Source organism: Ochotona princeps, chromosome 7, assembly GCF_030435755.1.
Source record: "Ochotona princeps isolate mOchPri1 chromosome 7, mOchPri1.hap1, whole genome shotgun sequence".
In the NCBI taxonomy this organism is placed as follows: Eukaryota; Metazoa; Chordata; class Mammalia; order Lagomorpha; family Ochotonidae; genus Ochotona; species Ochotona princeps.
In genome coordinates, this window is record NC_080838.1 from 3,499,748 (window position 1) to 3,526,949 (window position 27,202).

Below are 27,202 nucleotides of genomic sequence, written 5' to 3' on the forward strand. Positions count from 1 at the left end.
TAGAAAACAAGCAAGAATGCACACTATGGTAAGAAATCAATTCTGGGAAAACAAAGACCATTCTCACAGTACACTTATTTTCCCCCTTCTATTGTACATCACATGTTTATTCTCCCATCCAGCTTAATATTGCAAAACAATGTCAATTTCTGCAGAAAAATGAGGACCTGAGATAATAAGATTGTTCTTCACAAATTTATCAAAAGATGTTGATATTTGGAGCATAACTGTGTCAAGCTTCACCCTTTACGTTTCATCCTTCTGACTCCAGCATCTCTGGCTTGAAAACCTACTTTTTTTTCTATACATGTCTGTGCTGCATCTCCTGCAAGACAGTGTGAGTTTCTCTTCAACATGGGCTCCAGTGGGGGCTTGGAGGAGAGTGGTATGTGCAACTTCAAGTTCCATGTGCAGAGAGGCATCTCTACAAGCGAGTCACTTGACTGACAAGTGAACAGATCTAACCACATCCGTGGGGAAAAATGTGGTTTTCAAATCAATAACCCAACACAAGCTGCTGATCCAGGACCATATCAATATGAAAATGTGAAAAACAAGATTTTATACAGTTATATCACATAAGTTTCCTCCAAGTAATAGTTCAGGAACCTAAGTATTTCAGCTGGAAAAACACTAGTAGATACTTCACAATCAAATATGCCAGATTCACTGGAAAACTTGCTACATGTCCTTATGACAGAATTACCTAATTAATAAAATAACAATGCAATAAACTTTTTAATAGTTAATACTAAAATACTCACATTTGCATATCACCAGTCATTTCTTTCTTTAGGTCACTGATGTTTCTTTTGGCAGTAAAAGCTTCCCACTTAAAGACAACAAAATATTATTAAAATATCTATGCAAAAAATAAGCAAATATCACAGAGCAGAAATGTATCAGTCAATGCACATATAATTTTAACCAATTCTAAGTAAAACACATTGTATTTAAGAAATTATTGAAAAATAAATGAGTTTCAGGTAAGCAAATGACCTGCCAACAAATGGTGCTCTCTTATGTAAGATCAAGAATTGTTTAGCCAAGTAATAAGCTAAGGGCTATTTAACAGGTTGCATGCTTCAAGCAAAGGAAAAAGACTTAAGAGTCGTAGAGCTTGGAAAGTTTGGTCAGTTACCTCAAGGCAATCATCTCTAGAGAAAACAAACTGCAATTCTGTGAAACCATAAAGGTCTAAGACACTTTTACAGCTTGCTGTTAAAAAACACACCTTTTAATATAGCTGATATGATCAATGTCTGTTGGACTTCAATGAAGCCCACAGAATTCTATACATCATATTACATTTGTATTGATAAAAAGCTAAAACTCAAAGTATGTTATTCTTAGAAAACTTAGATTACATGCATTTTTGTGGAAGGCAGCAATGTCCAAAAAAAAAAAAAAAAAGATTTACTAGCTTATTCATATAAATGTAAGTACTGTCACTTGGTCTATAATGTTTTAATCAATTTTAACCTAGTTCATTGGAAAAAATGAGGAAACAGAAATTCCTGCACCTGATAGAGCAGGCAAGTGTCTCAGCAAAGGGCCGACAGTGCGGTCTACATTCAGACTGCCCTTTTAATGGATGTGAGTATGAGTCCCTGCTTTTCCCCTGATTTCCTCATGTGGGAAAGTGTTGGTGGGGTTAGGGGAGGAGTTTCTGATGTGAAATTCTCCCAAGCAAATCCCTCTGGACAAAACTGTGGTCTATAATTTTCTACAAGTTAAAAGAACACACAGTATGCAGCTTTTCACAAATAAAAGGAAATATAATATCAAAATATAATATCAAACTTATATTTGCCTAAAATTTAAGTACATGCTAAAAAGAGCAATGGCCAAAGAATAGGTCACATAAAGATTTACAAAGATGATACCTTACTTCTTTGTAGGCCTTGCTTTCAAAAAATCGTGCATGTATAGAATCTTTTCCAGTATATAATGATGTTACCAATTTTTACTAAAAAATTCTACCAAAACAGATTAAGAAAATACGTAACATATTAAACTGTTAACAATGTGGAAACACATTGTTTCAAAATGCTTTTCTGTACTTTAACACATTTGCTTGTTAAGCAGAAGAAAAAATTGAATCACTGGTAAGCTAGTAATATTAAGGCTATATATGAAAAAAAATCTATACAAACTAATGGCAAATTCTTGAGATTTATTTTATTATGAAAGACAAGGAATCAGATCTTTTTTCCATAAATTTATTCACTTCTCATTTGCCACACAACCAGAGACAGGCCAGACTAAAGAAGAACCCAGGATTCAATCTGGGTCTCCCACATGGGTGTCAGGGACCAAGTTCTTCAACCATCAGCTGGTCTAGCCTAAGGTGCACATTAGCAGGAAGCTGGGTAAGAAGCAGGGGAGCCTGGACTTAAATCAGGCAGCCCAACAGAGGACCAGGTATCCTAAGCAGCATCTTTGCTGCCACATGAACTGAACACCTAGTTCTGAGTCTACAGCTCATTCTCAAAGGTTAAGACAAATTTCAGCCAATCACTATGTTATACTCCAAAACACTATGTTCAAACACTGAGCACTCACATCTACAAAGCCTTCTAAGAGGTTTGCTCATGAAAAAGTGACATTCGCTCATTCATGGAACTTGAAACTATCTCAGGGTAAAGACACAAAGAATGATCACAGTAAGGGCTGTTGTTGGGCCTTGAAGGCAAGCTGCCACTAAAGACAGCCATGTCCCACATTAGAGTACTTGGGTTCAATTCATGGCTCCATTTCCTTGTTCTGAATTCCTGATCATGCACTCTGAAGCAATGGTAATGGATTAAGCATCTGGATTCCTGGCCATCTACACGAGAGATATGGACTGAATTCCAAGCTCTCAGCTTCAGCCACAGCCCAGCCACAATCATTGTGGGTTCTCAGGACAAAAGCAGTTATGTTCAGGATTTTTTGTCTCTTTCTCCTTTTTCTTCTCTCCCTGGCAATTCTTACACAAATAACGTTTTTTAAGATTCATTCATCTTTTTAAAAAAGATTTATTTATTTCTATTGCGGAGTTACATATACAGAGAGAAAGAGACAGAGAGGAAGATCTTCCACCCAATGATTCACTCCCTGAGAGACCACAATGGCCAGTGCTGTGCCAGTGTGAAGCCAGGAGCCAGGAACTTTCTCCAGCTTCCCACGTGGGTGCAGGAAGGCAAGGCTTTGGGTCATCCTAGACTTCCTTCCCAGGCCACAAGCAATGAGCTTCATGGGAAGTAGAACTGCAGGGATTAGAACTGGCGCACATATGGGATCCTGGCACGTTCAAAGCGATGACTTTAGCCACTAGGCCACTGTGCCAGGCCCAAGATTAATTTATCTTTATTGGAAGGAGTGAATGAGTAGACAGAAAAGAGAAAGTTCTTCTGACCACTCATTCGGTCCCCAACTGTCCACAATTGCCTAAGCTGAGTTCATCTAAAGTCAGGAGCCAGGAGTCTCCTTCAGCTCTCCCACATGGGTGCATAATCCTAAGGGTTTTGGATTTACTCCTTTGTTATCCCTGGCCACAAGCAGGGAGCTAGATAGGAAGTATAACAAGCAGGTCATTAGCTGTCACCGTTATGGAATCCTGGTGCATGCAAGATGAGAATTTACTCAATGTTTATATCCCTGGGCACTCAAATAACGTTACAACATTTTCTTTCTCTCTCACATACACACATACACACACACACAGACATACACATACACAAATACTACTCAGGCAAAAAAGTATTAAACATCTTTCACAACAAAATGCATGCAAATGGAGAACATTCAGTTTTAATAATCAGTTTCCAAAAGACATGTTTTCACTTTATGGGGTAACTAATCTTGGGGATGAGGTCACAGTGATACTCTGCAGCAGAAACAATGGAGACAAACTGATAGTAGGGGATGTCGGTTTATTTGAAAGAAGTCACACGCTTATAAAGAGTAGGAAAACGGGCAGGCAGAAAGGTGGTCCTGACAACACTTCCACCCAACCACGATACTGTGACAGGCTGCTAGATATGCCTGTCTCTTTGATCCCTCCAATAAAGTTGAAGGTCAGGAAGCACAGAAAGATGGCTGTGTCTCAGGGCAAACTCCTTACCTGCTGAAAAGCAGGATGAATGTAACATTTGACTTTCTAGAGTTGTTTATAAAGCAAGTCCTAGCACAGTTCATTAAAGGGGCAGAGAAGAGAGACTGGGATGCAGCTCATCATTCTTGCTGCATGTCCAGTGAACAGGCCAGCTTGAGGTCTCAGCCAAGGATATGGTGTGTCACGTGCCTATGGCTTCCAGCATGGGCTTAGCAGGCAGAGATCCAGGGGCAACATCCCACAAATATATATAATAACAGTAATAATAATATATTTTTGAACAAATACTTATTGCCTTTGTCTAAACTCCTCATGAACAGTAATTTTTCTACTTAACATATATATTCAAATATTTATTTAAGGAAAGGGAAATCTTGCACATTTAAAGAAAATGAAAAATTGAAACAAAAATAAGAAAGGATGAACAATGCAAGAAACGTAAAGGGGAACTTTATCATGTTCTTAAAACCATATATTTGAAAACTATGAAATACGTAAACAATGTGGAAGATAAAATTTTTAAAAACATTTTAAAAAGATCACAGCACTTCTGCCCATTCAGTCCCCAACTGTCCACAATTGCCTAAATGAGCTCATCCAATAAATAAAAATAAATAAATCCTTAAAAAAAGGGTACCATCTGATGGAAGGTTAATTGTGTCTATCCCTCCCTCCACCTGTCAATTCAATACATAAACATTACAAAGTTTTCAAAAAGTGCATGTGCATGTATATATGTATGTATGCTCATGTGTTGCTATATGTGTGCATATATGTCTAAGAGTGCTAAAAAAAGTTTATCCAATGACAGTGATATTGAGGATGACTTTATGGCACCTTTCTGCATCATCTGAACACTGGTTGTTATAGTTATTTAGGTGAAGACATTAACAAATCAGCTCAAGACCTTTGCTTTATCTTCAAAATCTAACAACCGGTGTAACTGAGTCAGGACAATGTAAATCAATATATACCACTCTCATGCTATGCTCCACTCAGACTTGCCTAACATCTACAAGTCTTCAGGTAACAACAATGGTAACACGTATGCCTAATCATGTCAAGCACTTGACAAACATCCATATATTTCTTCATCGTCACAATAAGCCAAGAAATGAGTACTATTAGTATCTTTACTTTATAGGTAAGAAAAACAGGGAATTGTCATAAAGAGTGCATACAACCAAGACAGACTGATTTCAGATGCAACACATTTAACTACAGGGCATGATGCCTGTACCTCCCTGTGACAGGCACTCCCCAGTAGACAGCTACTGTCAACAGCTCTATCTCTGCTCTTCCTTCTAAATGCTCAAAGTCTACAGCCACTTCACTTCCCCATCATGCAATTCCTCTGCAGCACAACTACCTCCCCAGATGACCCTTTTCTTAATTTGTACCAACACTCAGAATCACTTAATAGAACCCTCAGTTTTAGAACTAGAAAGGGCTTTAGCTAGCTCTTTTTCTAATCCCATTTGTTTTACAAATGAATAAAATGATCCACAGAGTTTTCTGGTTCTTCTAGATAACAAGGGGCAATCCAATGTTCCAAAATGTACATGCATAAACATGAGCATATACACCAAGTTCCTCTAAACCCCTAGCAGAATACAAGTTCTTTCTGAAGTAGCATTGTGCTGAAAGTAGACTGAATGAATAACCATAATGGAACAATGCATTATTTATCAGAGACACATAATTTTACTACCTTTTTTTTTAACATAGCGCTTTTTCCACCAATTGCCATGCCTAGGTTCTTGACAGAAAACCAAAATTTAATTAAAGACAGACAAAACATTTAAGGCAGTGTGAAACTTACCCAATTGATTTGTGCTTCTTTGTCATAAGAAAGTATCTAAAAAACAAAAAATTCAATGTTTTTTTTTATAATATAAGAAGTACATTTATCATAAACACTGGAAAAAACTGACAAATTAAAAAAATACCTCAAGCGACTCCAAAGTCACAAACACCTCTAATGTAAACCTCAATGGCCATATTATCTATTGTGCTTTACATGTAAAGGTAATTAACGGTTTTAAATGGTACACTTCTACTTTATGTTCTCCTGGAATAAACGTCCACAAAAACAGATGTCTTTTTCACAGATAACTATCCTGCTTTAATATGAGACCCCACTGATGTTTTAAAATCTTTCTTTTGTTGAGTGCAATGTGTTTCATTTTCCAAGCAGATATAATTCTAAGATTTTTTTATCTCACATTATTTGAATCCTGAAAATGTGAAAATATCTCTAAACACAAAAGAAATGCATACAACTGGTCAAAGTATTCCATTTCTCTTTCAATTCAGATAAACACACTGATATTAAAAAACTATATGAATGAATGAATGCACACACACACACATACATACCAGTCTTTGGGAATTACGAATGGTTCTATCCAATCCTTGTTCAAGATCTTCAACTCTCTTTCTATGAACAAAAAGTAATTATTCAACTATTAATACGAAATTATGGCAATATCCTATTTCTAAATATTAATTAAAACACCAAGAGAATGCCTGATAAAATTGACATCATAAAAGCACACTATAAGAATTAAATGAGAGATCTGATTTTTTCTTCTTTCACTAATGTTAATATTGCTATCATTTAGGCAATCCTTTAAAAATAAAAATGAGTTTTACACATGTTACAGCCACAAAACAAAAGCCATTTAATACCTATAGATCAAGATTTCTTTTTTTGTATAGTTGCAGACTTCATCCACAAGTGACACATCAGCCCTTTGGTCTGGCTGGCAGTTTTCCTTGACCATCAGGCACCTTAAAGCAAAAGTGAAAATTCATAATATATTCAAGGCATGTCATAAAAAAAGACATATGCTTTTAACTGTACCAAAACTGGAGCCTCCCATAAAAATATTCATAATTATCACTGCAAACACAACATGAACACTAATATGCAAACATTTCTGAAATAGAAATAAATTACAAACTCAAATTTCAAAGCAACACCTCTTAAAATAGTCTTGCTATCACGAAAGTCTGCAGAGTTGTGTATGGATTTGGCACAGGAGTAAGATTTAAAAGGTAAAAAAAAAAGAAATTACACGTACAAATAATATATATCCAGACTCCTATATAAAGCAGCATTATATTTGTTACACTGGAGTAAGCCACAATAAACTGGGTTCCAGTCATTTTAGATTGGTGGTTAATGATATGGGAATCCCACATGCAGTGCCTCAGCCAGGCACAGCTCTGGCTGTTGTAGCTATCTGAAGAAATCAACCAGCAGGTACAAGGTCTCTCTCTCTTTCTCTCTTTCTCTCCAATGCTGACTTTCAAATAAGTAAATGAATAAATCATTTTCAAACCAGTTTTTAAAATCTTGACGAGGCTTCCAGGTCAGACCAGAAAGCAACAAAATTATATTACACCTAAAGTAAATTTTGCCTTACAAAATTATATTACACCCAAAGTATAATCAGTACTGCCTATTTCTATTAGTGTGCATACTGCTTACAGTGATAAGTACTTATGGAGCCCTTAGACTGCACCAGAAAATGTCTTAAGACTGATCTTAAGGACTGAACAGGGATACAGAGGGTTCTAAAATTCCTGTTGAATAAAAATGCAAATGAAACAGAGAAATGAAGTCAAGCCTTGCGTCACTAAAAAACAAGGACAAATTCTGAAAATATACTTGAACTAGTAAACTTATCACGTCACCAGGTAACACAAATGTTTAGGACCATCATCACATACACTGTCTGACACAAACAACAGTATGCAATATGTGACTGTGATTTGATCCAGTTGCAGGGCTCACGGATAGTGGTTCTTTCATACTACACTATCCATCTTGATTGACGTAATATTTGAAATCCCAAACAGATGACTCTGGACCTTTATGACCTTTAGTGAATTAACTATGGAACTCAGGGGCTCAGTAAATGTTTTATATTCCACATACTATATTAAATGTCACTTAGGAAGCATTTCACCATATCAGGTGTTGTGCAAGCATTAAGCGAAATAAAGCCACCACATCTGGAAGTACATGAAACTATGATGACCATGGATATGGGAGAGAAGAATGTTTTTAAAGACAGCCTGTCAGGATTAGAACCGGCGCCCATAAAGGATCCCAGCGTGTTCAAGGTGAGGACTTTAGCCACTAGGCCGCTCCACCGGCTCACTTTTTTATTTTTCAATAAGTCCTTGAAGATACGCTAGGTCATTTATTTGAGATATTTCTATTTTTTTGTAAGCCCAGATGTTATAAATTTCACTTTCAATACTCGTTTTGCTGCATCTCATGGGTTTTAATATTTTTATTTTTATTTTCATTTCTTTCAAAAACCTTTTTCTTATTAATTTCTCAGTGACATGCAGGTCATACACTAGCAACATTTTCTTCAAGAAGGTTTTGATTTTGTTTTCATTTCTTCAGTGACATACGGGGCATTCAGTACTTTGTTGTGAGTTGCATTGTCAGAGGTGAAAAGTTCATTTATTTATTTTATTATTTTATGGCATAGTACCACAAGCTCTGGGATTTCTCTATCCACACTTCTAATCCCATACCTGTAGAATATTTTTCATTTTAACCTAACAAGAATAGCTCAATGTTTTCTAACACTGCAGGTACACCACAAATCTGCCATTTTATCCACATTATTTTTCATGTCCTGAAAAATCCCAAAACTTCCATGATAATTTGCAATTTTTTTAAAGATTTATTTTTATTACAAAGTCAGCTATACCAAAGCTGGAGTTGAAATGTTACAACTATACAATAAATGAGCACTAATGTTTTCCACCACTGTCCAAATATACATGGTAGGCTTGTCATTATTTGCACTGGATTTATTATATAAAGTCAACACAAATCCTGAAATATGGACTGGGCATTGTGGTGTGGCAGGTAAAGATAACATCTGCAATGTTGATACCCACATGGCTCCTGGCCCTTGTCTCAGATGTTGCCCTTGAGATCCTGCTCCCTTTCAATTTCTGGGAGAAGCTGAAGGTAGTGGTCATAATTGTTCGTACCCTAGCCATCCACATGGAAAAATCCACTTGAAGCTGCTGGATCAACTTCTCACTTCTCTATTACATTTATCTGTGGAGCAAACAATTGCATAGAAATTTCTGACTTGGGACAGTGCAGTGTGCTTGAAGTTATATGGCACAGGGAAAAGCAGTCTGTAAATCAACCAAATGGAAAAAAATCTTTGCACAATATACAACAGATAGTGGAATAACATCCAAGATTTACAGAGAGCATCAGATACTCAAACAACAGCCAAACAAACAACTCCATTAAGAAATGGATGAAGGACATGAGCAGGAATTTGTCAAAAGGAAAAATTCAAATGGCTGGCAGACATATGAAAAAGCGCTCAGGCTCCATAGCCATTAGAGAAAAGCAAATACAAACCGTACTGAGGTCCCACCTCACTCCAGTGAGAAAGACCTACACACAGAAATCTACTAATACCACCACTCATAAGAATGAGGGAGAAGGGCACACCTGCTCCATTTTGGTGGGGAGAGTACCTTGTAAAGCCACTATGGAAATCAGTATGGAGAGTGCTTTGGCAAGTGGAAACTGATCTGCCATATGATTGAGGTATCCCACTTCTGGGAATATATCCACATGAATTGAAATCGGAATATGAGAAAGTGACCTGCATACCTATATTTGCAGCAGCATAATCCATGATAGCAATCATATACTAATAATCTTACATCCATAGAAACTGCGATGGTTACAAAAGTGGTATATTTACTTCATCAAAACATATATACCCATAAAAAATAATGAAAATCTACCAATAGCAACAACCTACTATTTGTAATTGGAGAGGAGAGCACTATGCTTAGTGAAATAAACAAGTTCCAAAAGGAAAAGAATACAATATGTTCTCTCTGAAATAAGGCAATGTTATGCAACTACACAAAACAAATACATATATTGGTAAACAGATGAGTGTGTGTGTATATATATATATATATGTGTGTGTGTGTGTGTCTTTTCTCATATATCAACTGCATAATGGAGACTAGAATACTGGGAGTGAATAAATATTCCTGTATGCGTCTCTACTCCTGAATAAAAGACGGACTCCCACATGGGTAAATTCCCATTGTGCCAGGATATATATTTTAAGACAGAATGATGGACTTGTGACTTCTCCTGAAGGACTATAACATTGTGAACCTAGGGGAGAAATGGTTAGGAGGAATGGGGAAAGAGGAATGGGAAAGGATGGGAGAATCCTTAAAGCTGAAAAAAAAAATCATCACAGAAAACAAAAAACCACTAAAATAGAGGAATAAGGTTTATAAGAAAACTGCCAATATTTAGCAATAGAATAAATACAGAATTTACAATTTAGATCCTTAAATTCATGCCATTTATATTCCAATATTCAATGACTAACAATAATGAATTGATGGTGGAGATTACATCTATTCATGGCAACTAGGCTGTGCATGAGCCTAATGAGAAATCCCAAGGCACTAACGGGTCACCATGGGGAGGTGCTTCTCAAGAGAGGGCAGGTAGGTTACAGAGGCAGAGTATGCTTCACATCGCTCTCTGCTTCCTTGTCTGCTGTGTAATGAATGGGCTCTCCACTGTTCTCCACTCTCACCAGTTCTGGACTCAATTTGGATAGCCTATCTAGAGCCTGTTGGCCAAAATAAATCTTCCTTCCTAAGCTATTACTAGTCAGTACTTCAAATAGTCATTAAAAGCTTACTAAAACACAATATAAAACCAGAAGTCAAGGATGGCTTGAGCAGTCACTCTGATCAACCAAGCAAATGAACCCTCTTTGATGAGTCAAGGAATACTTGGCAGTGTGAGAGGAGTTAGACTGGGTAGCAGTAAGTTAGAGTATTCTGGGTCCTCAAGCCATTTTTACTCAAATATAAAAGATTATTTCCCCCCACCATTTCTTGGATTCACCAGAACATGTCTCTTCCAAGGAACAAAGGTGCTTTAGCGTATCAATTCCTCAACCTGAAGTATCAGTCACTATCTCTGGCCATTGTGTGGGAGGGCCTCAGACTGGTCTCCTTATCATTGAAGGACTGGAGGAAGTAGTACTCATCGCTAGGAATGTCCAATGTCTGACACCTGTCTGGTCTTTTGCCCCAAAGCCAGATACCAGGGGGACCAGGAATTTCCTTTTTTCTTTGGAGAGCCCCTTTGAAGTAAACCATTAAAAGATGCTTTCTCCACCATTAATATGGGTTTTTTTTTTCTTCCATTTTTCCTCCTGCCACTATGGCAGAGGACTAGGGTCTCTTTTTTCTCCACTTCTCCTGCTACTATGGCAGGAGGTAAGGGTCCTTTCTATCTCAGAGCCCCCTCCCGTCACTTGGACGGGAGTTTCCTTTCTCAACTTTTCTAATAAATCTTGCTTTAAAATTAAATTGTATCCGCACGAAAATTCTTTCCTATGAGACAAGAAATGAGGTTGCTGCTATATTCGGGGTCAAAAACCCAACAAAAGCAGGAGCAATCTACCCAAGAAAGTTGAATCAGTGATGTGTGTGTAATCAGAGATGCATGTAAAGAATAATGCAATCATGCATATCCTCTTTATTTCCTTGACCTGCCCTGACAGTATCACTATATTTAAAGCAAAAATATACTGAATATTCACATAATAGAAATAACACTACCTTAAAAGTATAAATATTACTTCAACAGTTCCCCCCCCTCCCAAAATAGTTTAGGATCAAATAATATCCCAAGGGATGAATGAACAAATTCAATCAGAAACTGAGAATATCTAGTAATCACAAAAACTGAATGTGCAATATAGGATTACAATTTCCAAGCTTTATTTCATTCTGTTTATTGGAGCTATCAACATATTTTTTGTTATTAGTGAATTTTTTTTTCATTTTCTTTATACCACTTAGAGAATAATGGAAATATCTTTGGAATTTCACTTTCAAAATGCACAATTTTTAATTGCCTTTTCCACTTGGTTTGGATATTTTTGATGTGCTTTCAAAATAATGACAATGAACTAGCTACCTAACTTCGTTCATATAGATATCAAAGATGGAAAACTTCAAAATTTTGTAGGAAAGCTTTAATCTTTCAAATAATATTCCAGTGACCCAAGAACTTAACAGCCACAAAATGAGTAAATACTTCAAAATGAAATATGCAAGATTCACCATACCCTTTCCTATTTATGCTTACAAAAAAATTAACTATTTCATAAAGCAGAATAAAGTAGCCAAAGTTTTCAAGTGTTATCACTGATATACTTACATTTTCCTTTTATTTTCTTGCTTCAAGTCATTCAGGCTTCTTTCAGCAATGCAAGCTGCCAACTTAAAGATATGCAAACTTTAGATTAAAATGAGCAACAGCATCTTAGTGAGAGTGTACAAATATCATAGTCAATGCACATATCATTTTTATTAAAAATCTTATCTAAATAAAAGATTTTCATTTTAATGATTTATTGAAACAGGAAATGAGTTAGAGAATAATGTGAACATAAAACTGAAGCCTATTGTGCACTTGTAAATGAATGTTAAGCTCCCCATGTTAGATGAAGGATGTTTGATTAATCAAGAAATATTCCATGAGCTATGGCAATGGAAATAAGAGACCCAAAGTCATTATCAATGGCAGCTTTGCTTATTTGCCTCAAGACAATCATTTTTAGAAAAAACTCCCTATAATTCTGTGAAATCATAAAGGTTTAAAACAGTGTCACAGCCTGTGGCTAAAGGCTATTTTTTAAACAGTTAATATAATCAAAGCATGCCACATTTACATTAAGTACATACTATTGTGTAAATACTAACCCATTTATTTCACAAAAGATAAAATTTAGTATGTTACTGGCAAAAAAAATTACACAACATGGTAAATATCAACCATATTCAATAACCACAAAAAATTAACATGAAAAAGTTAAATGCGTTCTGGGGAATATGGAGGTTAGGTACAGTATTTACCTAGAAAATCTGACTAACCAAACTATCAAAATCCAGCAGTTCATCACATAAAGGTTGGTAAAATCACTTAGTACATACTTTTGTAATATACAACTGAAAATCACACAATTCAAATTTTTACACATGTAAGGACACACAATAACAAATTTATTATTTAACTTATAATTCATCAAATGGTAGAAAGGAACTTGGCCAAAGAATAGCGAAAACATTCACAAATTATTTGTAGTACTTTCCATCCAAAAAGATTACATATAAAAATCCTTCCCCAACACAAAATGATGTCATCACTTTTTTTCCGAAAACTATGTCACAATCATCCTGTTATTACAATCACCAAATTTTTGAACTAATAATAATATGGAAACAATGATTTCTGAATGTTTTCTATAATACTGTAAGATAGCTACTTGTTAATTACAAGGCAGAAAACTATATAGGCAATAGACTACTATATCAAAGACATGGTGCCAAAAATAAATACATACAAAATCACAGCCAATAGTTAAGACTTCTCTTATTCTTGTATCTGAATGGCAATGGAAACTTTTTCCATACACCTGTTTACTCCTCATCTGCCACACAGCCAGGCAGCCCAACAGAGGACCAGGTATCCTAAGCAGCATCTTCACTGCCACATGAACTGAACACCTAGTTCTGAGTCTACAGCTTATTCTCAAAGGTTAAGACAAATTTCAGCCAATCACTATGTTATACTCCAAGGCACTGTGTTCAGACACTGAGCACTCACATCTACAAAGCCTTCTAAGAGGTCTGCTGAGGAAAAAGTGACATTCGCTCATTCATGGAACTTGAAACTATCTCAGGGTAAAGACACAAAGAATGATCACAGCAAGGGCTGTTGCTGGGCCTTGAAGGCAAGCTGCCACTAAAGACAGCCATGTCCCACTTTAGAGAACTTGGGTTCAGTTTATGGTTCCATCTACTGGTTCTGGCTTCTTGAACACACAAACACTGGAAAGCAGTGGCAATGGATTAAGCATCTGGATCCCTTGCCACCTGCATGAAAGACATGGACTGAGTTCCAAGCTGACCATCAGTAGTCTCAGAAAATTGCACAAGTAGATTAGCTTTCAGAGATCTAAACAAAATGATGACTTCGCTTTTGCATGCCTATTTCTCTCTCCCTGCCTCTTTCTTTTTGCATTTCTTTCTCCTTGTCTTTCTCCTCCGAATTATTTCTCAAGTCTTTAGGCTCATTTCATGCACACATATAATGGAACAGCAGTCACACATTAAACTTTGTCTTTCACAAAAATATTATGGAATTAGTGACCATTACGCATACTTGTTATTTCTGTCACCAAGAGACATTTATTCTTTCCCTAATTTTGCATAAAAACATACAGAGTGCAACAAATATATTTTTTGTTATTTCACTATCATGTATAGCCGTGGTCAATTCTCCTAAAGAACATTAAGTGTCTAATTATCATAGGCTGAATTATTCAATTAACGAAGGAAAGGTAAAGCTTATGATTGTAAAGAAAATGGGAAGTATATAATTTTTAAAACGAAAGCAAAAATAAGAAAGTAGGAAGGAGAGAGGAGACAAGAATAATGTAGAAAGCATACTTTAAAATCATGCATGTGAAATATATGAAATTTCTTAATTTTGTGTATGTGAATAATACATTTAAAATGACCTTAGTAAAGAACACTGTATTCACCACAGCACATGAAAGAGACTACTATGTAAGTTTAAAGCAAATAAAGTTAATCCAACAGGATGGAACAAAGCAGTGGTCAATGAAGAAAGTAACAGTTGAAATTATAAAGGTAAAAGGCGAAAGATTTATACGATCTGAAGAGAAACTAGACTCTATGTTTGGTATATGCTTGCAATGGGGGAATCTCAACTGAACTTGAACTGTGGTTATGCAACAAGGTGGAGGAATCCACCATGGTGGGAGGGTTTGGGGAGGGGTGGGGAGAATCCCAGTACCTATGAAACTGTGTCACATAATACAATGTAATTAATGAATTTAAAATAAAATTTAAAAAAAAAGAAATTATAAAGGTAAAAAAGTGGAAACAAAGCAAGCTTAATCAAATGTGTAGGTACTTTCAAAGTATCCACACAATATTTAATGTTCTAGGAAAGGCAGATTTACAGAGAGAAATGAACAGAGAACAAAAGATCTTCAATCCAGGGTTTTGCTCCCTAAGAGGTACAATGTCCAGAGCTGAGCTGATCTGAAGCTAGCAGCTAGGAGCTTCCTCACAGTCCCCTATGTAGGTGCAGAGTTCCAAGGCACTGGGACAACCTCCACTGCTTTTCTAGGCCAGAAGTAGGGAACACACTTTCTAAATGTTTTAACACAAAGTCACACATACTAAATAAATATTAAATGCAAACTAACAGAAACTGTACAAGACAAGAATCTAAATCATCATACGTCCTTGGGCTGTTTTCTCATCTATAACATCTGTAATTATAAAATCCAATTACAGATATTAAATGGATTTCATAACTATATATGCAAAATACTTTCAAGTACTTTGCCGAGTATAACAGGAATTAAAAAAATTATCTTTAAAAATTAACATGTATAAGTATTTAGAAAATGCTGAGAAATGGTGAAGAAAAATGAATCAATAATGATGCTAGCTAATTCACTAATGAATCTTCACTTGAACTCTGGAAACCAAAACAAACAGAATGTCAGAGAGGGGAGGGACCTGACAGTCAACACACCACTCTTTCATTCTATGCTCCTCTCAGACTTGCAAGTCTTCACTATAATAACAATGGTAACACCAGTTAACATTGACTTAATGCTTATCAGTGTCAAGCACTTGACAAACATCCCTGAATGCTGTCTCCACCTCCCTGTGACAGGCACTCCCCAGTAGACAGCTACTGTCAACAGCTCTAGCTCTGCTCTTCCTTCTAACTGCTCAAAGTCTACAGCAACTTCACTTCCTCATCATGCAGCACAACTAGTTCCCCAGATGACCCTTTTCTTAATTTGTACCAACACTCAGAATCACTTAAGAGAACCCTTAATGTTACAACTAGAAAGGGCTTTAGCTAGCTCTTTTTCTAATCCCATTTGTTTGACAAATGAGTAAAATGATCCAGAGACCTTTCAGGCTCTTCTAGATAACAAGGGGCAATCCAGTGTCCCAAAATGTAAATACATAAACATGAGCACATGCACCAAGTTCCTCTACTTTGGAAGAAGAAAAATACTAAAACAAGACTGTGAAAACAACCAGGATACAACTTAGAATTTAAAGCTCACAGTAAACATAATTCCATTATTGATGCAAATAAAATTGGCCAAATCTTTTACACACTACGTTTCATAAACTTAACTCCCCAATGTTAACTCTCTGAATGAAATACATAATTTGATTTGAAGAAAAGATTAAAAGGGGCAATTGAAACTTACCCAATTATGGTGGGTTTCTTTCTGAACAGAAACAATCTAAAACAATGTCATTGAAACATTAGTTTTCTTTTAAAAAAAAAAGCATATCTATTGATAACAAAGGAAGTAACTCACAAGCTAAGAAACACTCCAAGAACACTTTGTGTCAGTAAACACACTTTTACGGAAATTTCCATCATCTATTGTAACTACACTTAAACACAGCTAAAATTTATATAATAAATTTTTACTTTATTCTCTCTGGTCACTAATCAGCCACAACAGGAACTATCAATTAACAGATAACTGACCTGGCTGAATGTGACACCTTATCAGTGATTTTAAATCTATTTTTATGTCTGCAATGTAATTCCACTTTTCCAAAGAAACAGCAGACATGACGACTCTTAAAATTTCATATCTCATATTCTTTGAATCACTGAAATATGGAAGTGTCTGAAAACCACATGTAACACCTGAAGAAAGATATAAAACTAGTAAAGGAATCACTTTTCCCTTTCTATCCAACATAAATTCACAGGAACAAGTAAATGCATGTGTACACACACACAGGCACACACCTACCTCTTCCTGGTAATAATGAAATGTTCTTTGAAGTTCTATTTCAAGATCATTGATTCTGTTTCTGTGAGGAACAAAGAATTACTCCAATATTTAAATGTAATCAAAATACTAAGTCTTTATGCCCATTTAAAAAACATTAACATCAATTGTTATTTATGCTAGCCTAAAACAAAGCTCAAGATTTATACTAAGTGTAGTATAGTGTATGTTTGTACTAACATGAATAATGCTCACAGACTTACCCTTATATAGATATCTATAATCTTAATATAATCATAGGATATTAATGAAATCCCCCATAAAGTTCTGATCACTTTAAAAATACTAGTAAGATAGAGCAGCACCATGAGACAATGGGCTGTACCTACTGCCTGTATCACAGTAATTCCATACTGGCAACTGTTCTAGTTCAGCTGCTCACATAAATGCCAACACCCAGACAATGTTTTGTGGAATGTGGAGGATGAGCCTGATGCTTGGCACCTTGTACCATGTGGGAAACAAGTGAAAGCTACTGGCTCCAGAATTCAAGCTGGCTCAGCCACGATTGTTATGGCCATTTAGAGAGTGAATCAGCAGATGGAAGCTTCACTGTCTGCCTTATTCTCTGTTATCTTTTCACCTTTTCTCACACTCTCTCTAATTTTGCATTTCAAGTAAATACATCATTCAAAGTCTTTTTTTTTTTTTTGGTAAACATTAACCTTAATCTACCTAAATAAAAAGAAGTACCAAAACTCTCAATATACAGACAATTCTTGCCCTTTGTCTCTAAGCTTTCCACTATCTCCTTAGTCCAACTGAAGAAGGATTCAAGGCAAAAACTAGATTTAATATGAAGAAACTTGAACTGAGAGACAAAAGTGTCCCACTTGTTTCTAGATCCTTAAACATTATTTTCTGGAAATGAGCTTTAGATATGCTTCATCCACAAGACTAAAGGCATTTAATACCTATAGATCAAGATTTCTGTTGCTTTATAGTCCCAATCTTCATCAACAAGTGACACATCAGCCCTTTGATCTAGCTGGCAGTTTTCCTCGACCATCAGGCACCTTAAAGCAAAAGTGAAAATTCATAATATATTCAAGGCATGTCATAAAAAAAAGACATATGCTTTTAACTGTATCAAAACTGGAGCCTCCCATAAAAATATCCATAATTATCACTGCAAACACAACATGAAAACTAATATGCAAGCATTTCTGATATAGAATTAACATTACAGACTCAACTTTCAAAGCAACACCTCTTAAAATATTCTTACATATAATACATAAAATATTCATCCAGACTCCTATATAAAGCAGCATTATATTTGTTACACTGGAGTAAGCCACAATAAACTGGGTTCCAGTCATTTTAGATTGGTGGTTAATGATATGGGAATCCCACATGCAGTGCCTCAGCCAGGCACAGCTCTGGCTGTTGTAGCTATCTGAAGAAATCAACCAGCAGGTACAAGTTCTCTCTCTTTCTCTCTTTCTCTCTCTCTCTTTCTCTCCAATGCTGACTTTCAAATAAGTAAATGAATAAATCATTTTCAAACCAGTTTTTAAAGTCTTGACGAGGCTTCCAGGTCAGACCAGAAAGCAACAAAATTATATTACACTCAAAGTAAGTTTTGCCTTACAAAATTATATTACACCCAAAGTATAATCAGTGCTGCCTATTTCTATTAGTGTGCATACTGCTTACAGTGATAAGTACTTATGGAGCCCTTAGACTATACCAGAAAATGTCTTAAGCCTAATCTTAAGGACTGAACAGGGATACAGAGGGTTCTAAAATTCCTGTTGAATAAAAATGCAAATGAAACAGAGAAATGAAGTCAAGCCTTGCGTCACTAAAAAACAAGGACAAATTCTGAAAATATTCTTGAACTAGTAAACTTATCACGTCACCAGGTAACACAAATGTTTGGGACCACCATCACATACACTGTCTGACACAAACAACAGTATGCAATATGTGACTGTGATTTGATCCAGTTGCAGGGCTCACGGATAGTGGTTCTTTCATACTACACTATCCATCTTGATTGACGTAATATTTGAAATCCCAAACAGATGACTCTGGACCTTTATGACCTTTAGTGAATTAACTATGGAACTCAGGGGCTCAGTAAATGTTTTATATTCCACATACTATATTAAATGTCACTTAGGAAGCATTTCACCATATCAGGTGTTGTGCAAGCATTAAGTGAAATAAAGCCACCACATTTGGAAGTACATGAAACTATGATGACCATGGATATGGGAGAGAAGAATGTTTTTAAAGGCAGTATAAGGTGCAGACAGTCACAAATCCTTTGACACCTGTCCCTCTAGAGATGAGGCCTTTGTACACTCTCCTTGGTTTTGAAAGGGCCTACTAAAGTATCAATGCAAAGAAACCCTGATGATATGACCAATACATGATTCTTACTTCAAATATTTAAAGCAGCACACTTGACTATTACGTTCTTTCATTTCATTTTCTCCAGTATTAAATTTGGAAATGTGTTACTAAAGCACCAAACTGGTAATGAGAAATAGACAGCCAGCATACAGAAAATCAATGAAGCTAAAATACACCATATGTTTTCAAGAATTTAAAAACAACATTTTACCTATACTATTGATTGTATTTGCACACTAAAGAATTACTAGCAGCAACATCCATTGAATCCCATTAGGAAACAGTTTATGGGCAAGAATGACACATTAGTATTAGTATCAATTCACAACAATCCAATTTTGGGGGTGTGAAATCACTGAAAGAACACACATAGTCAGGATCACTTTTTTAAAACAACAAAAAGTACCATTTTCTGTTTAGAATTTTAAATCAACACTGTTTAAAATTCATTAATCAACAACATTCTTTAATGTTTTCATGATAGAGTCAAAAAATTCCTTCACTTAACTAATTTAGCATTCATCTCACTTAATTTTCTCACATGAGCCTAATAAGAAGAACTTACTTTAGGTTTTACTATCTGAGTCATGGCAGCCATACGTCAGCTGATGCATTTTGCCAATTTTAATCTTATTTGATATCCTGAAGAATTGCATATGTCCAGAAGTCCATGATGAATAGACATTTAAAAAAATTTTTTTGAATTGAATCCAAAGCTAGAGTTGAGGTGTTATAACAGGAGGCTGAATGAGCCTAAACAACTCCCAACATTTTAAACTCAACAGAACACTAATGTTCCCTATTAGGTTCTAAATACATTCAATACACTTATTATTTGTGCAGGTTCCATTCTATAAAGTCACCACAAATCATGAAAGAGGGATTCAGCAGTGTTGTGGCCTTTAAGGAGACACCTGCAACACCAGCACCCTCTATAGATGCTGAATCATGTCCCACATGCTTCACTTATGATAATCTCCCTTGAAATACACTGAGATAAGTAAAAATGATTGCCATATTTGTATGCCTGCCACCTAGCTGGAAGACCAAAACGAGGCTCCTGCATCTGCAGCAATCTACTAGCAATGCTTGCTGCTGAGTATAAGGAGAAAAAAATAACCTGCCCCGTTGTTGCTAGAATCACAGAATAGTATACCTACTATGACAGTGTGAAGAGTGCTCAGACAACTGAATGTTGATCTACCATATGTCCAAGGTGTCCCATTCCTATGAATATATCCAAATGAAGTGATATCTGTGCATGGCAAATCAACCTGCCTCCCTATATATAGCACCAGAATCTATGAAAGCAAAGACATTGAAACAATACAGACTCCCACTGAAAGAGGGATGAGTAAGAAAACTGCTACGTTTTCCTCAGGGATACAATATAGCCATTAAGGAAGGGATTCTACCATTTGCAACATTCCATTATTTGCAAAAGTTGATCATCATACCCAGTGAATTAAGTCAGTCCCAAAATGGAAAATAACATGTCTTTTCTCTGATACAAAGCAACTTTCAGGTAAAACACTAAACAGATATGCAGGTAAGCCCAGAGTGTGCATGTGTGTACACACATATGTGTATATATATATACACATTAGATGTATGCATATGCATACATATATATGTGTGTATACATACAGGAAGAATTATATAATGAAGATTAACATACAGAAGATTAGAAGATATGTTGCAGTATCTATCAATACAGTCAAACAAAAGGAGAACGTAGTCAATAAATTTATCTTGAAAATAGATATGGATGTCTATGTTAAAAAGCAGAGTGTTGACAAGTAATTGTTCCTGAAGGACTGTACTACTGTAATAATACCGGGGAAATTGATGGAAGGAAGGTGTTGAGGGAGAAAGCAGAGGTAGAACAGGGAATTTCTCTGTGTCAAGAAAGATCATAAAAATAAAAACACACACACACAAAAATGAGTATAAGAATGCTGCCAAAATTTAATTACAGAATGAATAAAAAGTGCTGTGATTTGGCTCACTGATTTCATCAAATTATACCTGAAATTTGAAAGTTAATGATCGGAGTCTAGGAAGGTAGCCGAACGTAGAGGTTGGTGTAGCTAAGCACATGCAGAAATAGAGACAAATATTGGCAGAGTAGAGAATAGGAAGAGCAGAATTGCTGGAAAAGTCATCTGAAACTCCCCGGAGTTGGCATGATCAAGGTAGGGGATGAGCAGACATAGAGGACTGAAAAAAAAAAAAAAAAACAACCTCCCAAGACAGTAAATGGCAACTTGAACTGGTGGAAGCAGGCACCATCTAGGGTAAACACTGTTGCAGACAAAGAAAAACATAAAAAGAGGAACTGGTGAGACACTCTTTGAAGTCTCATGTGGTGGAATCTGAGCCTATCCCCTCCTGAATGCTCTGTTAGATTGGGGCCACTCAGACAGACACCTAAATCATCCAAAACAGAGGATCCTAGGGGATAAAGGTCTCTCTCAGAGACTAAGGCTTCTTTTGGCAACCCAGAAATGGGAGGGCAGATTCCAGGAGAAAACAAGACTGGTGATGCAGCAAAGTGAACCGCCCGGCTGGTGGCAGTGGGTGCGTGAGAACAAAAGCACAGTGAACTGCCATCACTGGCCTATCACAACTGGGAGAAGATGTAATGCCCTCGGAGCGTAGAAAGGCTAGTTTCTGATCACACACAGTGTGGGAGGAGCTGGACCACTCCCACTCAAGGCACCAGTTGGGCAGGCAGAAGCCGCAAAAGCACAAGGCGGTGGGGGACCTTTGCCAGCCAGAACACTCTGAATAGCCACTCCACTGTCAGATCTAATCTATACCAGCCCCATATCTGCCCCACAGCAGGAAAGGTGAGTACCCAGGAAAGTGAAAGCACCTGTCACCCACAAGGTGGCAGCAGCCAACAAACATCCTGACTACCTAACCAGCTGACAGAAAAATTAGTGTTGGATGACAGAGAACCATTAGGATGAAGCACAAGAGACAGATTACAAGGGGAAAAAGGGGTCAGGCAGTTCGCAGGGGGTACCTGGAGACCATCTTGACAAGGGGAAATGGCAACAATGCTGGAGCAGTGTTGTAGTGAACGGCAATCCCTACCAGTGGCTGGTGAACAACAATACAGTCCCCAGTGACAGCCAAGGATCTAGCGGCAGCCATGGCTCAACTCTTGTGGCAGCCAGGTAATGCATCTTAGAAATCTGCACTAAGGAGATGAATCTGCCAACCAGAAATCCAATGTCAAATGGCAAAAGAAGACACAGAGGTACTATGATTGTTACTGAAGACTCTCCAGCAAAGGAGGAAAAGCCTTGACCACCCTCAGAGTTAATTGAGGAAGACCCTGAAAAAAATGGGAGACATAGAATTCAGAGAACTCATAAACTTTCTAAACAATGAAAAGCACAAGGAATTTAAGGAATATGTTGGAAAGTAAATAACAGCAATGAATCAAATGAAAGCAGATATATCAGAAGTTAAGTATACAGTGGAGCAAATTAAAAGTACAGTGGAAACTCTCAAAAAATAGAATGAATGAAGCCGAAGAAAGAATTTCAGAATTGGAAGATATTTCCTGTCAACAGGGGGAAACAATCAAAAAGCTGGAAGCAGAGCAAAGTCAAACTAAAAAAAAAAGTATCCACGAATTACACGAATTAAAAGATACGATTAAAAGACCCAACCTAAGAGTTAGTGGAAGTTCCAGAAGGTGCAGAAACAGAAGCTGGGATTAAAGCTGTATTCAAAGAAATAATAAATGCAAAGTACCCAAAGCTGGAAAAGAATCGGGAAACAATATGCAGGAGGGTCATAACACTCCCAACAGAGTTAATCAAAAACAAACCTCACTACGACACATGTAATCAAGCTCTCTTCAGAAAGATCCTTAAATGTGCATGTAAAAAAAAAAAACTGAATGACCTATAGAGGAACCCCACACTCACAGTTGACCTCTCAGCGGAAACACTTAATGCCAGAAGAGAAAGGAGTGACTTATTCCAGATTCAAAAAGGGAAACATTTTCAGCCCAGAGTAACGTATCCTGAAAAACTCTCCTTTGTCTTTGAAAATGAAATAAAATTATTAAACAGCAAAGATAAATGCAAGAAATTGCTTTCTAGACTTGCCTTGCAAATGGTATGAAAGATGTTCTCGTGAAAGCAAAAAGGAATAGCAACTACCAAAACCAAAGGCAAATGTGGAGAACATTCCACTAAAAGACTAGCAGAAGACTAAATCAAATATCAACCCATTGCTAAAATGACGGAACCAAACTGCAACCTATCCATATTAACATTGAATGTAAATGGCTTAAACTTATCAATCAAACACTATAGATTAGAGGACTGGATCAAAAAATTCCATCTATCTGTTGCTTGCAGGAGACACATCTCATCAACAAAGATCAGAGGAAGCTGAAAGTGAAAGGATGGGAAAGATATTCCAAGCAAATGGTAAAGAAAAACGTGTGGGTGAAGCCATTCTTATATTACATGATATAGATTTGGTGTGAAAAACATCAAAAGAGATGAAGGAGGAAACCACCTGATGATCAACTGATCCATTCAGCAAGAAGAGATCAATATAATAAATGCACATGCACCAAATGCTAAGGCATCTGGCTATGTGAAACAAATATTGATGGATTTAAAGGGAGAAACAGACTCCAATACATTCATAGTGGAGGACTTTAACACCTCATTAACATCAATGGATAGTTTGATGGAACTGAACTCAGCAAAGAAACAACAGAATCATCCAAACTCTAGAACAAATGGGTTTACTTGATATCTACCAAAACTTTCATCCTACAAAACTTTTCATCACTACATGAAACCTTCTCCAGAACGGACCATGTTACAGGCCACAAAACAAGCCTCATTGAATTTAAAAAAAAATTGAAATCATACCATGAATATTCTCAGACCATCATGGAGTGGAGCTAGAGACCAAAAGTCAAAACACCCAAGAAAACTTGCAAACACATAGAGACCGAATAATATGTTACTAAATGATTGATGGATTAGAGAGGAAATCAAAAGGAAAATTTAAAAATTGCTTGAAACAAATGAAGGCATCAACACAACAAACCAAAACTTTTGGGACACAATCAAGACAGTGTTAAGAGGAAAGTTCATCTCAATCAATGCTTACGTTGCGCGGAAAAGGGATTCCTACTCCACTGCTGGTGGGGCTGCAGGCTGGTACAGTCTCTATGGAAATCAGTATGGAGAATATTCAAACAACTCAAATTCAACATACCGTATGATCCAGCAATAGCACTCCTAGGAATATGTCCAGAACAATTGTTTTATGAGAAACCAACATGCACTCCTATGCTCATAGCAGCACAATCGGTAATTGCAAAAACATGGAAGCAACCAAAATGCCCATCAACAGAGGATTGGATAAGAAAGCTATGGTTCACCTACTCCATGGAATACTACTCAGCTATTAAAAAAAACAAAATGCAGTTCTTTGTGGCCAAATGGGCCAAACTGGAAACCATAATGCTAAGGGAAATGAGCCAATCACAAAAGGTTAAATACCATGTTTGCCTTAATTTAAGATGATATGATGTTATGTATAACATGTTATGTTTTGAATGTTATATGTTGTGTATAAACTAAAATTGAAGTATAGGTGAGGTGGTCACAGAAGGTGGCTGGGAACTCGCATTTATCTTTAACATATTGGTTACTCATTACTATGTCAATTAATTCCATAATGATGTAAATTTTTGCTGATGGTATGTTGGAGCTTTCAATTGACTGGGATGATACTCTGCTAGCTCTGTCTTCAGACCAGAGAGGGTATACCTAAGAAGCCGTTGAACTTGACTGGACAATAAGATGTTGGACTCTATGTTTGGTATACGCTTGCAATGGGGGAATCTCAACTGAACTTGAGCTGTGGTTATGCAACACGGTGGAGGAATCCACCATGGTGAGAGGGTTTGGGGAGGGGGGGAGAACCCAAGTATCTATGTAACTGTGTCACATAATACAATGTAATTAATGAAGTTAAATAATAAATAATTTTAAAAAAAGAAACTAAAAAGGAACCAAATAAATGAGCTAACCCTGCAATTGAAGGATACAAAAAACAACAGCAAAGTAATCCCTAGATAAGTAGGAAAAATGAAATAATCAAAATAAGGAATGAAATTTACTAAACAGAGACCAAAAGAACTATATATGAGAACAATAAATTAAAGAGCTGGTTTTTTGAGAAAATCAACAAAATAGACTCCCCACTAGCCCAACTAATCAAAAAATGGAGTGAGAAGATGAGCATCTATAGCATCAGAGATGAGAAGAAAAATCTCACAACACATAGCTCAGACACACAGGAAAATATTAGGAACTATTACAAGCAATTATATGCAAACAAATCAGAAGACACAGAAAAGATGGACAGACTTTTGGATCAAAACTAAATCAAGAGATAATTAACAACCTAAATAGATTTATACATTGAACTGAAATTGAATGCAAAATTAAAGCCCTTCTAACTAAGAAAAGTCCTAGACCAGATGGTTTCACTGCTGAGTTCTAAAAAACTATTCAAGAGGAATTTACTCCAACCCTCCACAAGCTTTTCCAAACAATAAAAATGGAGGCAATCCTTATAAGCTCTATGAAGCCTATATCACCTTAATACCAAAGCCAGATAGAAAAGCAACAGAAAAAGTGAGCTGTACACCAATATCCTTCATGAACAAAGATGCAAAGATCCTCAAGAAAATACTAGTCAACAGGAAGAGACAGTACATCAGGCAGATCATTCACCTGGACCAGGTGGGATTCAGCCCAGGCATGCAGGAAAGGTTCAACATTCGTAAATCAATAAATGTGATACATCACATCAACAAATTGAAAAAAATATGATCAATAGATGCAGAGAAAGCATTTGATAAGATCCACTACCACTAAATGATGAAAACCCTAAGCAAGATCAGTATAGAAGGAACATTCTACAGCACAATCAAAGCCAATGCCAGCATCATACTAAATGGAGTAAGACTGAAAGCCTTTCCACCAAAATCTGGAACTAGACAGGGATGTCCACTGTCACCATTATTATCCAATATAGTATTGGATGTTCATAACAAAGCTATTAGGCAAGAAAACGGAATCAAAGGAATTCAAATTGGAAATGAGGAACTGAAAGTATCTCTATTTGCAGATGACAGGATCCTCTACATAGGAGAATCAAAAAACTCAGTCAAGACACTACTGGAACTCATAAGAGACTTTGGCAGGGTAGCAGGATACAAATTAATGAACAGAAATCAATGGCACTAGTGTACAAAACTAATTTCATGACTGAGAAGGAAGTTGTAAGTACAGTCCTTAAAGCAGAGAGGAATCTTAAATATCTAGGAATTAAGCTAACCAAATATGTGGAAGACCTCTATGATGAAAACTATAAAACATTTTAAAAGGAAATAGAAGAAGACATTGAAAAGTGGAGAATTTTACCATATTCCTGGGCTGGCAGGATCAACAACATCAAAACGTCCATATTACCAAAAGTAATATACAGATTCAATGCAATCCCAATCAAAATCCCAACATCATTCTTCTCAGAAATACAAGATACAAAAATTCGCCTGGAAACACAAGAGACCACGAATAGCCAAAGCTATCCTGAAGAAGAAAAATCAAGCAGAGGGAATCACAATTCCAGACTTCAAGACATACTACAGTGCAATGGTCATCAACACAGTCTGGTA

At 36.5% G+C, this 27,202-nt stretch overlaps 1 protein-coding gene across 1 annotated transcript in view; it reads right to left on the minus strand.

Annotated features, from left to right (window-relative positions):
* Positions 1 to 12,373: 12,373 nt before the first annotated feature.
* Positions 12,374 to 27,202, minus strand: part of LOC131480857 (cTAGE family member 6-like) — a 52,860-nt gene continuing 38,031 nt past the window's right edge. The window contains exons 7-10 of the mRNA XM_058667334.1: positions 18,012 to 18,113; positions 17,059 to 17,119; positions 16,495 to 16,530; positions 12,374 to 12,439 (exon numbers count right to left, since the gene is read on the minus strand). Of these exons, the coding sequence (XP_058523317.1) occupies positions 12,374 to 12,439; positions 16,495 to 16,530; positions 17,059 to 17,119; positions 18,012 to 18,113 (265 nt within the window). The remainder of the gene's footprint in view (positions 12,440 to 16,494; positions 16,531 to 17,058; positions 17,120 to 18,011; positions 18,114 to 27,202) is intronic.